The sequence below is a fragment of the Leiobunum rupestre genome, chromosome 9 (assembly GCF_980474605.1).
Source record: "Leiobunum rupestre chromosome 9, qqLeiRupe1.1.hap1, whole genome shotgun sequence".
Taxonomy (NCBI): Eukaryota; Metazoa; Arthropoda; class Arachnida; order Opiliones; family Sclerosomatidae; genus Leiobunum; species Leiobunum rupestre.
Genome location: NC_143392.1, coordinates 26,066,877 through 26,081,399, shown reverse-complemented (window position 1 = coordinate 26,081,399; position 14,523 = coordinate 26,066,877). Strand labels below are relative to the sequence as shown.

At 34.9% G+C, this 14,523-nt stretch overlaps 1 protein-coding gene across 1 annotated transcript; it reads right to left on the bottom strand.

Annotated features, from left to right (window-relative positions):
- Positions 1-3,944: 3,944 nt before the first annotated feature.
- On the bottom strand, positions 3,945-10,988 carry LOC149927010 (uncharacterized). Its single transcript, XM_090157786.1, has 10 exons — positions 10,926-10,988; positions 10,627-10,673; positions 7,428-7,600; positions 7,155-7,368; positions 6,863-7,075; positions 6,455-6,726; positions 4,829-5,054; positions 4,529-4,645; positions 4,364-4,465; positions 3,945-4,286 (listed from the first exon to the last, which is right to left on the bottom strand). The coding sequence occupies exons 6-10, from the start codon at positions 6,694-6,696 to the stop codon at positions 3,945-3,947; spliced, it is 1,029 nt and encodes a 342-aa protein (XP_090013912.1). The 5' UTR covers positions 6,697-6,726; positions 6,863-7,075; positions 7,155-7,368; positions 7,428-7,600; positions 10,627-10,673; positions 10,926-10,988.
- Between the last annotated feature and the right edge of the window lie 3,535 nt (positions 10,989-14,523).

Here is a 14,523-nt window from a genome sequence, read left to right as displayed (position 1 = left end):
TGTATTTTTACCTTTTATAAATTGTTTTTCATTAAATTCTCAGTTTTTCATTTAGCCTAATTTTCGTGTCTTTAGTCGCTCATTTTTTCCCATTATAAACAATCATTTGCGCGTAATTAGAACCGCTAGTTTAGAATGTTTTCAGTCCGTTCTAAGCCAAAATAGTTAGCTCTCCCAAGCCGGACATTCCACCACAATGCTTATTAATAAGCATCGGTGGCTCGTTGGTAGAGCACTCATCTGCTATACAGAAGGGTCCAGGTTCAAAACCCGTCCGATGCGGTCGCAAATTGATAATAGGACGTAAACAATGAACATTTGTTGGACACCCCACCTTATGGACGTTGAGACGTTTATCGTAACCCTCAGCATACGGTCCGTCCGAAAAGTCAATTCATAGACGTTGGAGAGTAGAATACACACATATACGAAACACGAACATTACAATAACACAACACTTCACAAATGCACAATGTACAGCAACACAACGAAAATGATTACTAAGTCACAACTGTCGCGACAGTGAGCGTTGACGAACAAAATACCAAAACAGCCCAAACGCAAATATTATCCGTTAACGCTCACCGTTCGCAGGACAGACACACCCACACACACACACAGACACGGTGATTGTATAACCCCTCCTAGGTTACATAGTACCCTCGGAGTGGTAACAAGTTGGCAAGCCAAAATATACCTCTCCTTGGAAGAATTTTTAATTTTCAGTGAAGCGTAGCTGTATCCGTGGTTCTGCGGTAGAACGCTCACCTGTCGTGCAAGAGGGCTCGGGTTCGAATTCCGGCCGATTAAAATATTATACTACACCCAATGACAAAAAGAGGGCGCTTTTGGAAAAACCTTTTCCCTGATTCTAAGAAACTGGGTACGCAGTGATTACCCTTTGCCCCGAAAATGCGAACGTGTTCGCAGGCCTGACAGACAGACTGACAGACAGACAGACACGGTGGTTGTATAACCACTCCTAGGGTACAAAGTCCCCTCGGAGAGGTAAAAAGTGAATTGTACCCATAGATTAAGTAATAATTGGTTAACTATCCACCCAAGTCATATATGATAGTTTATTTTGTACTTTTTATACCAAGACTAATTACTAAATAAAGTTTATTTGCATTTGACCTTTCACTCAACTCTCATAATTCCACAGTACGGTTATCCCGAATCTTATCAATTTCGATCATAGCGGCGGACGAGTTACAGTCGCGTCAATTTATTTGCGCGTGTGTGGCGAATTTAAGTTATCTGTAGATCCTTCCTACAGTTACGGCACGACTTTGCTTACGTTTTCGCCCACAAAAAGGAAAATATAATTTCGTTTCCCCCCCTCCCCTGGGGCAACGAAATAAAATAGAAAGAGGACCGGAGAAGAGAAAAAGAGGTTAAATTGGTCGTTCGCCTGTAAGTTGAATGGAGCAGTTTTCAAACCGGCTGAAGTCTCCTTGATCAATGTTTCGGACACCATCAAAATAATTATTGCTACGCTACGAACTGAAGAACGCTACGATGCTGTATGCTGTTTTTGGGAAGGCGCCCAACAATTAGAACCTTCGTCGGTATCGTAAGTGATAAACTTATTTCAAAAGGGATTAACCAGCCTTCGCGGCATTAAACTAATGTTAGAGTGTTTATTGAACCACTTATCAATTGAACGTCGTTAGACAAGGCCCATAATAGATTTACAAAATTCGTTCACCGTCTAGATCGCAAAACCCCATATGAATGAGATTCCGTTCTGAGACTATCCAGTCCTTCAATTCGACATCGGGTTAATGACCTAGCATTCTTACACGACATTTATATTGGTCGTATCGATAATTATCTGACTAAATATTTGGAGCCCTCTCGGTCCCAACGTACCCGTGGCCACTCTGCTAAACTACAAAAGTCATCAGTATCCAGTTCATTTGGACAATCCCATTTCACTAATCGTGTTAGTAATGACTGGAACAATTTACTCCTGATCTTGTACAAATTCCTACCTCAATATTTTTCAGGCAAAATGTTAAGGAGTGGTTAAATAAACGTGCGTAGATTACCATTCACTCTGCACTCAACTATCTCCAAATTCTATATTTCTGTATTATGGCTTAACTGCTCCCCTATCTACTTATCTGTGAGGCCTACCAGGGAAAAACCTCTTTTAACTTAAAGTATGGAAATTATTAGTCCATAATTAATAGTCTTGCTCTGTATTCCATTAGGGACATAATTGTTACAGTGCCATTGAAGACTTGCCTGCTTAGGTGTCATTTATTTTCGATTATAATATGGAGGAATAAAGAGAGATTAAAGAACATATAAATTTAAACGAGGAGGGGGCGAAGAAAGAGGAAAGAGTCCTGGACTCGTCGAAAAAATAGATCGGCGGGGGGGTCCGGGTCCAGTGGACTCTTTTAAAAAAAATCTACGTTGAATATTCCGGTAACGAGAAGAGTCAGGTGCAGTAGGACTCACGAAGAGCTTTGCAGGTCATTTCTGTCTGGTATATAGTAAATGAACTTTTATTTCAAATCGTTGACATACGCCGTTTCCTCTCATGGCGAATGCTGCAGTAAATAATGTACCACTGATTGGATCAACGATTCCACCACCATTTAAATCCTGTCTCGCTCGTAGGAAATGTCTATGAGAACTGGAGATTGTTTAGAGCGCAATATGAAAATTATACGATTGCTACGGGAATCAACAATCTCGCAGATAATGTTCAACTTGCAACATTTTTGTCAGTTTGTGGTCAAGATTGCTTTCCAGTGTATCAGTCGTTAGTCATTCCTCCAGCTCAAGCAAATGATGTTCATCATATTATTGCAGCATTGGATGCACATTTTCAACCGCAACGCAATGTAATTTATGAGCGTTTCGTATTTTACTCTGCTAAACAAGAGTCATCGGAGAACATCGCTCAGTATTGTCACAGGCTTCGACAACTTGGTCAGTCCTGTAATTTTGGAAATTTACTGGATGATTTCATACGAGATCGAATTGTTTTAGGCACCTCCGACTCCAAATCTAGGTCTCGTATGCTGAGAGACCCGAACTTGACTTTAGCTACGGCATTGGACATTTGTCGCACGAATGAATTAGCAGAAAAACAGCTGAAACATCTGGATGACAGTGAATCGGTTCATTACGTAAAAAAAGTCAACAATACTAGCTCCCAGAAACTTAAGGGTAAAGTATCAAGTCAGGCTAATGCCCCCATGCTCAAAAATAATTGCTATTACTGCGGAACTCGTCATGCACGTAACAGACAAAGCTGTCCTGCTTTCGTAAGAAGTGCAGCTCGTGCAAAGGGTTAAATCATTTTCACAAGTGTTGCAAAGCACAGGAAAAGAAAGATTCGACAGAAAACTCGCAGAAATCGGCACGTTGTCACCGCAGAAAAGATCTCCATTATGTCGAGAAATCACAGACTCAGATGACTCGATCTACAGAGACAAGTATTACATTAGTTCGGTTGGGACCAAAGGCAAGAAATATTTTGCTACACTTCAAGTAGAGGACGGAATAGACATCCATAATATACAGTTTCAAGTGGATACAGGAGCCACGTGCAACGTTATTATAAAAACAAGTTTTCGCACGAGTTGTTCAACACTACGCTATTATGATGGTAATTTAATCGAATCGCTGGGAGAAGCTGCAATTCAGTGTGTCTATGGAAATACGTCTTACAACATCATCTGTCAAGTGCTGCAAGAAACCACAATTCCTTTATTGTCGGGCGAAACATCGGAGAAACTGGGTATACTTACCATAAATGTTCCTCAAGACGAAGACCTAGTTCATGCATTACATATTCCAACGGAGCCCGATAGTCTTCCAAGCCCATTTACCAGGGAGAAAATTTTGGAAGAATATTCAGATGTGTTAGAAGGTCTCGATTGTTTACCAGGAGAATGTCACCTGGTCGTAGACCACAATGTCTAACCAGTACAAGATCTCAATTGGATGAACTTGTTGACAAAGGGGTTCTGGCGAAAGTAACCGAACCTACAGATTGGATCTCTATAGTCGTGTCTTAAGACCCATTTGGCACAAAAACCAAGTTCTTGGGCGTACTCTTTCGGGTAATCCAACTCCAGAGAATAATAAATTGCTAATAAGCCTTGTAATATTACAGATAATGTCAGAGTTTTCCCCGAAAAATAAATTTTCTCCTTAAAACCCACAATGGCACATTCTGAGCAGTGGTTTTCTTTCATGACAACTACTGCCATTGGTGCACCGGAACTTCTGCATTGCAGTTCCTCTTCAAAATTTTCAGTCTAAAATTATAATGTTAAAATAAAATTAGAAGCGAATTGATAAAACCACATACTGGTATATAAATATCGACACTTACTTCAATTAGGGTTATTACTTGGAGTGATTTCACTCCACGGGATTGAAAGATTCCTTTTTTTTTTTGGAAAACGTCAAAAACTTCAAAATTTCTGTTTTTACCCTATTTTTTAAATATTAGATAATAGTATAAAAAACCAAATATTAAAACTTCAGATAAAAATACCTGAGCTTTTAGCTCTTCATGGGAAAGAGTAACAATGATTTTGATAAACTTCTCCATGTTTCTAGAGCATTCTTCGAATAACTGCGTGCCAATTGTTAAATGAAATTCATATTGAAACTATGAGAAGAATGCAAAACGAAAAGTTATAAACAAATTTGAACTAAAGACAAGGCCTGGTTGACACCGGATTGCAATTTTCATCTTATATTGGTGCATTGATTAGAGGGCACACAAAAAATTGCAGTCTAATAAAGACTGTTCATTTTATGATTAAATCGTACAAGAAAAAAAAAGACTTACAACTTTCCAGTTATCGAAACAGTGATATTTTTCAAAAAGTAAACTGCATGTGAAGTCTTCACTTTCATGAAGAAATTTGGTTCGATTAGGATATGTTTCCCTTAGCAGTGCCTTAATAGATCCCCAATCTTTAGTTTTTTGGTTCCACTCCTTTTTAATTTTTGCAAGCAGGTCATTTTCTCTTTCTTCCGAGAGCAGCGAGCGTTTGAAGTTTAATCTGGTGTAGCTATGGTTTAATATTAAAAACACATTAACCATTTATCATATAGGATAACTTCTACATCAATTGTTTTTAAACAGAGTCAACTTATACTCAAATTCACTGAGATAAGATAAAACTGCCAAGCTGAGGGTCAACTAACGCAGTTATGATATTTTCGGAAGTTATCATTAAAATTAACTTTTTCTTTGATAATTTTCGAATTTTTAACTAAAAACTGTTAAACACTCTTATTCTTAAATTAAAACAGATACTCTTAATGATAACTCAGTTTTTCTTTAGCATCAACGTTTTTTTAAAACAAATTATTCACTTCTGTAAAAATACCCCTTAGGTGACACTAAAGATTCAATGTCGCTGCGCATCCTAGGCTCAAGTATTGCAATTTCAAGTACAATTTTGTATAAGTTAGGGCAAAAACTAATGTAAAATTAAAAATATATCAATTCAAAATAAAATATTAAGCTTCATAAACAATTTGTTAATTTTTATAGTTAATATCTTCTATTCATTAGTATTATGAAGATAATAACAGCTAATAATGATATAAATAATATTAACAAATAAACGTTTAAATATTACTTTTCTTACGTTTTAATTTAAATATGTTTTCGATTAAAAAACGTTTTTTAAATGTTTGTAAAACTAAAAGTTCAATAATATGGTTTTAATACTAAAAAATAAAAACTTTAACTAATTAAACATTGAGACATCATGGTATTTCTTATGCTATTTCTTATTCTGTTTAGTGTAATAAGCTATTTCGAAATTTAAAGGTAATGGAATATTTAAAAATAAGGACACTATTGGAATTAAACTGATAAAATCGGATAATAATTCTTAACTTTTGAGAGTGATTTTACAATATTTTAATGTTATCGCAAGGGAAGGTAGAATTACCTGTTCTAGAATTTTTTTTGAAGATGTTACTAAGTGTATTGCTTTATATGGTCAAAAGTAGCAATGTCTACATCTTATTAGGTAGTAATAATTGTAGAAAATTACGTATGACCTTTTATCAGGATTTCAACTGAAATTTTTATATTTTTATTTATTTCAAATGTATACCTAGCTAAGAGATTGAAAAAATTATTTTTTTAAAACTAGATCTGAACCATAAAAACACTTGGTTTTAGTCTGTTATCAGCTCTTGAGGAACATATAGGGAATTTCATTTACATTTGGTCAGACATCGGATAATAATTCTTAACTTTTGAGGGTGATTTTACAATATTTTAATGTTACCGCAAGGGAAGGTAGAATTACCTGTTCTAGAATTTTTTTGAAGATGTTACTAAGTGTATTGCTTTATATGGTCAAACGTAGCAATGTCTACATCTTATTAGGAAGTAATAATTCTAGAAAGAAGAAAGAAGAAATATAAAAGATGTTCTCTTTCTGCTTACCAAATTTTCTTTTTCTTAATTAGATCTTTCTTTTCGCTTGAATAGAGTTTTGTTATCTGTTTCTTGTTAGATGCATCAACATGAACTGAATTATGGTTGGTAGTAGGATTTTCATTTTGTTCATAAGAGTTTTCAATTTTTTCATTGTTGTCTGCGTTTGAATCAAAACTTAGTTTGGCAAGCTTTAAAAACCCCTTTGGGTCATTCGTCTTCGATTGTCTTTTGTTTCGTTCTTTCCTCATTCGAAGACTAAGGCACTTTGTGAATTATCTCTGGAAGATACATGTATGTTTGATTATCATAAATATTTAATTTTATTATATGTTTGATTATGATTTGAAATAGTAAAGATAAATTCATAATCTAAAAGTTAACATTTAGTATTTGGCTTAAAAGTACACAACTTACCCATGGTGTACTTCCACTCATTTCCAACAAAGGATATTTTTCAATCATTGACATGCCAATATTTTTGTACGCACTTCGGCTGCAAGCGTCCTTATACTTTATGTAATGTATGGCACATTCTGTGATAAATAAAGACCAATATCCCTTGGATATTAAAGATCCGGTTTCTAAAGCACTCGATATAAGGGGTGAAAATTTTGGCAGTTCATAACCCTAAAACAATTATGTGAGAAGGTTTAAAATTGTCATTGAAAAATTGAAACAACCGGCAATTTTTGAAAACTAATTTTACCTGGAAATGTTGACCATCTTTCTGACTCAATACTGAGGAACAGCTGAATTCTGATGAAGGCGTGGAACCAATTTGAAAAATATTTTCTGTCGGAATCATTGGTTCAATTTGAATGCCAGTTTCTTTTTTTTTGGTTAAATAATTGCCATAGTAACAGTATCAGCAACCTCCATTTTTTCAGAATCATTAACAGCTGTTACTTCTAAGTTCGAAACTGAAGATATATAAAAATCTTTACTTTTCTGTACTGTGGTTTTAGGGTTCTCGTTTTACCTTTTTCATGTTTAGAGGGTGGACACCCACAGTAACTGCAATTGTTGCATTCTTGTACAGATGGTTTTTCGTATTCTTCGCATTCGCCAACACATTCTTTACACGCCCCCCTATTACAACCCCTGCTATCAAGCATAGTCAATTGATAAATTTTTTCAAATAAGATTCTGGCTCTGATTGAAATAAAATTAAAATTTTAAAATTATTCTTAAAATATTATTGAAAAATTTCTTAAAACATTGGAAAATAAATTAAATGTAAAGATTATATTTCAAAGAAAAGGTCTAGGTTGAAAAAACGATTTTGCAGTTTGAAAAATCCTTAACAATAAATAAAAACAACGCAGAGTGATATTCTAACGTGAAATACCATTTATTTTATTACATATATATCATGATCTTCCAATTTGGCAAAAAAACATTTTTTCAACCTGGACGGCCTTTCCTTTAAATTGGTTTTTCAAAATAATATTAATAACATCTTAGATATAAAAAACTAATATTTTGTGAATAACCAAAATTAAAATTAATCAATTAGACTCTCTAGTTGTTCTATGAAACAACTATACTTGTTCATCATGTATTGATCTTGACCAAAAAGTCGGATTGCTAAAGGCCATGGGTTTACTAAGGATTCCCTTTTAATTGTGGTTCGAGTGTTAGAAAAAACTACTCTAAAGGAATTCAAATGTGGTACATAAGTAGATGTTTCAGCATTCCTCACGATGAAAAGATGACAAAGCTTAGTGGCTATGATTTCGTCAATAATTGCGAATGCAGGAGATTTATTGGCCAATGGTGAGATAACTAAGCCTGCACCATGTCGGTAAACATGGCCATGTACTGACAGTTCTTTCAAAATCATAATATTATCTGGTGCTTCATCCCCTGCAAATTCTAGGCAAGGAGCAACTAAATTTAGCATATCTCTATTGAGTTCACGAACTTCAATTTTATTTGATATTTTAAATTCATCGCAACCATACAAAAAGTTTTCATTGGGGGATCCTATTGAATTACTTTGGTAGTAACAGCTGCGCAGAAGGTGGTAACGACTCATGCTGAGTGCAATATTTTTAAAAGAGCCCCACTTTCTTCCCTTAAAAATGTTAACGCATGCACCATTGATGCCTAAGTGGACCAAAACGCTGTATTTGTCTTGGAAAATGAATCAGGTAATGAAATTTAGGTGTTAGTCTAATCTGTGGATATTCTGTTACAAACAGTTTATGGTGGGCATTAATGGCTATAGCTAGTTCTGTGCAACTCTCTTTCATAGCATAAGGACTAGTGCTTAAAAACGTTATTTTAGTTAATAAAATAAAACAAAGTAATTTTTTGTCATCTGCAGGAACCTTTTGTGCTAAAATAAATGGCAGTACTTCTAACAGAGTTAGACATGCTGATGCTGTTAGGCTGATATGACCCTTTTCCGAAAGAGCTTGGGGATCTATCGAAGTTGGTTTTGAGTTGGATTCTAAGTAAAAATATTCAAATCTCTCTAACTGGGTACTTAGCCATGATACAGAAAACAACTTATCAACATTAACAAAATGAACCAGCATTGCCTTAATTTCTAGCAAAACAATACCCTCCAGAAGAACATGCATTGGATCATGCACAGCAGTCTCTAAGTTTGCGTCTTCGAAAAAAAATAAAACAGATCTGTTATATATACCATATTGTTTACTCCATTCTATTCGATTGGCCTTAGTCTTAATTTCATCTAATATATCACACATATCAAGGTGTTCCTCATTACTTCTCAAAATGAAATCTGATTAAAAAAACTTCTCAAAAATATCAGGCCTTTCACCATAACAGGATCGACAGGGTTTCTGTGCGAAAGCCACACCCTCTTTAAAACCCCATAGTTGGTTTGAAGCTGGAGTATCAGCTGGAGTTCCAACTATTACTCCTTTAAAAATAGTTCCATTTTCTAAGAGATCTACGCCCTGTTGAAAGTTATTCATGGTTTGAATAAAATCTGACAATATGTTTTTCATACCGTACTGCCGGATATCACTAGATCTAGCAATTGCTAAAAGTTGTTTTACATGAAGTTTAGAACGAAACTGGGGTGGAATATTAGTGATATCGTAGGAAAAAATAGTAAGCTTATGAGTTTTTCTGTGTGTGCCAATTGGATTTACGGCCTCAATGTCATCAACATGAAGTATAATTTGAAGACATAAAGAGTTTGATAGCCTATGCTCTTTAAAAAATCACCGTCACACCAGTCTTGCATAATATCATTATCACTTGCGTGAGAGTTAAGTAACCAAAATTTTACATCAGGTACCCTAGCAAGAGCCTTTAGGCTCTCTAAAAATGGTATGCAATAGCCATAAAGGCTGTTTGGTTGTAGCCTTCCCCTGACTCTTTTCACTTTCCTTCCAAGGTACACTGGTTCAACATCCAATAAGTTAAACTTCTGTGTATAAAATTTCTTTCGTGAGTCATTAATCAGTAATGACTTTACGATACTAGTGAATTCAAAATTGTGTCATATCTTGCATCTCTAAAATTTATATTTCTATTTTGACCTTCTGGTACTAATTCAGCCATATTAACTATTTCACTCCTAATGAATCTACCAACTTCATTCAGCAAATAGAGAGTCTCTTCTGCGATATTGTTTATGCATTTTTGACTTAAGCCATGTTTTGCTTCCAATCTAAGGAAAAATTGACCTAAAATATCACGAACAGAGTCAATATTTCTATCTCTGTTAAGCGGTCTGGGATCTGGTTCAGCATTGTTACCAATATCAGTATCTGAAGATTCCTCACTATCCAGTACCTCATTTAAAAATATTTCTCTCTCTCTTGTTGAAAGTTTGGCCTAGGTTCCTGGTATGCATTTGTATGAAAGCGATGACAGTGTACTTTAAAAGCTGAAAGACTATTTGTTTTATAAGGACAGAGTTTACATGAAACGCATATGGAACTCTCGTTTCTATGTATATTTATAAGATGGGTGTTCACCGATTCAATTGAATCCCCAATGAAACCACACATACCACAATCATATTCTCTACCCTCCATTTCAAAATTTAAATATCAAGACAATAACAGGTTATTGAATAACCTGTTTTACAAAGGCTTAGGCCTAAGTAGTTTAAACTTTAAGCAAGATATAACTTGGCTCTAAACTCGCTCAAAACATTTCTTATCATGAAGCATTAAATTAAAACTTACTTAATTCGCTCACGCAATGATTTTAGTTACTAATAATAGAAGTTAACCTGAAAGTCATATTTTAAAAAGGAATTTAACAACAGAATTAACACAAGAGGAATAATTTAATAGGCGGGAAAAGAGGTATGTTGATGGGTCATGCTTTGTAGTTCCTAGAGTATGATGGAGAGAAAATACGGTTGGCGATCGGATCATTTCGGATGTGTACACAGAAAGTTAACCATAAGCTCTTTGAAAGATGGTAGGGGCGTGTAACTGGCGCCAGCTTTCGGAAATATTTTCAAAATTAAGGTACGTACGTTTTCCCATACATAGGGGTCGGATAAATCGTAGGTCCCGACAGCCGACATACACTCGTCTATAGTAATATATAACAAATGCGAAAAAATTAAAAATGACCAACTAAATGGGGGAAAAAACTGATTCAATGGGATAAAAACGCGGTACTTCGGCGGATAAAAATAATTTTGAAATACAAAATTATAATATCTTTTAGACAGTAGAAATTTTCTAGTAAAAAGGGAACAAAAGTGGCATGGGCGGAATGTGGCAGATTTGGCCCAAATTGCGCAGTACCAGTGGCGAAACGAGGGTCGAGGGAGTAAGGCGCCCGGTGCAAAATTCTTGAATGGCGCCCTAAATTTTTTAAGTAAAAATCACATAAAACATAAATTTGCCGCATATATTCCGTCGACAAAATAATTCTTAGAATCTTAGACAGTTTTTGACGCGCCCTAAAGAGGAGCGCAGGGTTCAAGTTCAGTGGCGTAGCCAGATATTCGTCAAGACGGGGTCGAAATATGTGAATGTTAAGAGGGGGGTCGTAAGGGGGTGGAAATTTAGCACAGTCGAAGGTAGTCCCAAGGGGGGGGTCTGCGCCACTGTTCAAGTTGTCGACTTGCGATTCTTTCCCCGGGCGGTACGCTACTGCACAGGACCTCTGAAACTCTTATACATTGTATGCCGCCGCTAAAGGTGAACTAATTCGAATTAGGTGATGCCACAGTTGTTTTTCATACTTTTTTGCCCTTAAAGGGACTGGCAACCACGCTCGTGCTATAAAAAATATAGTCTTAATATTTATTGGAAAAGTAATTTAAATTTTAACTTTAATCTTTAATTTTTTTAAACCCTTGATATTGGGTGAACATTTTTAATTTCTCTTAATTGAATTTTAGTTTCGAAATCTGTTTATGACTAGAATTATTCTAGCCTATCGTATATATTTTCAATCTTAAGCATTGTATATTGTCATTAATTAAAAGTTCTGCTACTGACGAGGGGCAGGTCACTTGAACTACTTTCATTTTGGGTGTGTCTTAATCATAGTAAAATGATTAAATCAGGGTAATCGTTATTAAATCAGGGTAACCAAGATTTAAAAATCTAATCACGATTTTAAAGATATTTAATCATTCTAATCATGATCTAATCTTTTTAATCAGGATTTTATAATTTTAATCAGATTTAATCAGATTCAAATATTATTATCATAATTAAACTTGATTTAATCAACATAATCGTAGTTAAATTGAATTTAATCAATCAAATCACTATTTAAACGAGATCTAATCTTTTTAATCACGATTTAATCATTACTTTATCATGCCATGGCAGAACTTTTTAAAAACTTTTAATTGTTCTATAGTTAAACCTCTCATCAAACTCAATTTCAATATTTTTTCAGTTGGGTCTTACATTTTTAAAAATTTCTTACACTCTGAAGTAATAAATATTTTACAAATCTTAAAATAAACTTGAAAATCCGGAAATCTTAACGAAATTCAGTTGTAATTGTTTTTTAAATCAACCGGAAAATTAAATGTCAACACGAAAACCATTAAAATATCTCGAAATTAATTCCGAAAACCATCTTGAGTTTCAAAATCCGCTATACAAAATTTGAAAGTGTCGGACCTTTCGAATTTTTCACGTGATATCACGTATATAAGTTTAATAATAAATATAAATTGTACATGTAACCCAAGTGTACAGAATAATGATCTCTAAACGTCCCAAGTTCAGTACAAAGTGTTCTACATGTGTACCATTTAAAAAATATAAAATGGTTTACTATAAGATCACGTGTAAAACCATTAGATCACTTACGGTTCAGATTAAGATCATATTGTATCACACTGGATCACAGTCAGCTTGCATACAGATTACATTCGGCACACATAATGTGTTCTATATGTGTTCTCAAATGATCTTAATGCGCCCTTTCAATTTGCAGTGTACACTAAGCTGGGCTCCAAAGCCGTAAAATATAATCAAGCTTTTTCGAAGCTCTGGTAATAAAAAATAAATAATTTGTTTGACAAAATACTTGAATTATTTTACAACTAAGCAAACGTTGCAATCGCTAATAAGAATACACTTCAGAATTTGTAGTTTTAAAAATTTCTCTATTCAAAATTATTAAGCACTGAAAGAACACATTGAAAACGTATGTGTTCTTATAGTGCATTGGGAAGTGATCCACATGTGTATGTGATCTTATCCAGTTAGGATAATGATCTAGTTGTATACATGTGGAACACTTCATTAGGATCACAAATGGTACATTACTAGAACACATGGGCTCATTATAAGAACGGATTCCACCCATTTGGAGAACGTGTACTAAATGTGTTCTTGAAGCGAATGTGATCTTATTCGGTTACAGTTTTTGATGATCTTATAGTGATTTTATAGTGATCTACATAAGTACTTTCAATTTGCAGTGTAGTATAGTGGTTGTGAAAAGACCTAATAAAATAAGAATATGTTTAGATCCCCAAGAACTTAATAAAGCTCTGCAGCGACCAAAGTTTCCTACGCGTACTATCGAAGAAATTCTTCCTCAAATGGCGGAAGCACGCGTTTTTACCGTTCTGGACGCGAAGGACGGATTTTGGCAAGTCAAACTGGATGAAGAAAGTAGTAAACTTACTACGTGTTGGACACCGTTTGATCGTTATCGCTGGTTGCGTATGCCTTTCGGATTAGCCACATCTCCTGACGAATATCAGAGACGGCAACAGGAAGTATTACTTGGTCTCAGAGGAGTGGATAATATTACAGATGACATTATCGGGATAGGCTGTGGAGCGGACATAAAAGATCATAATAGCAATCTTAGAGCTTTGTTTGAACGCGCTCGTTCAACGAATTTCAAGCTGAACAAATCAAAAATGAAGCTACGAATGACGCCAGTTCCATACATCGGTCACTTATTGACGTCAGACGGTATAAAACCAGATCCAGCGAAGGTGAAGGCGGTGAGAGATATGCCTATGCCAAACAATGTGCAATCCTTACAGAGTTTTATTGGATTTGTAACCTACTTGGTGAAATTTCTACCTACACTTTATCATTTCACGGAGCCGTTAAGACAGCTTACTCGGAAAGGGGTTTAATGGATTTGGACCGAAGAGCATACTAACGCGACAACGGCCCGCCTTTTAGTTCACGCGCTTTTAAAGAATTTTCGGATTTATGGGGTTTTTAACACGAGACATCTTCTCCTTTTCACGCTCAAGGCAACGGCAAAGCCGAGTCTGCTGTAAAGATTGCCAAAACGATGTTAAAAAAGCTCCAGCAAACGAAAGACGATTTTTACCTTGCGCTGCTCGAGTGGAGAAATAGCACAACGACTACAGTCCAGGCGTCTGCGGAGTCAAATTTCGTACTCATGCGATCAACTTAAACCTTCAGTACCTAAAGACGTCGTCAAGAAATTATAATGCAAAATTAAATATTTATAAATTATATTAATCTTATATTTAATTAAATATTTATAAATTATATTAATCTTATATTTAATTAAATATTTATAAATTATATTAATCTTATATTTAATTAAATATTTATAAATTATATTAATCTTATATTTAATTAAATATTTATAAATTA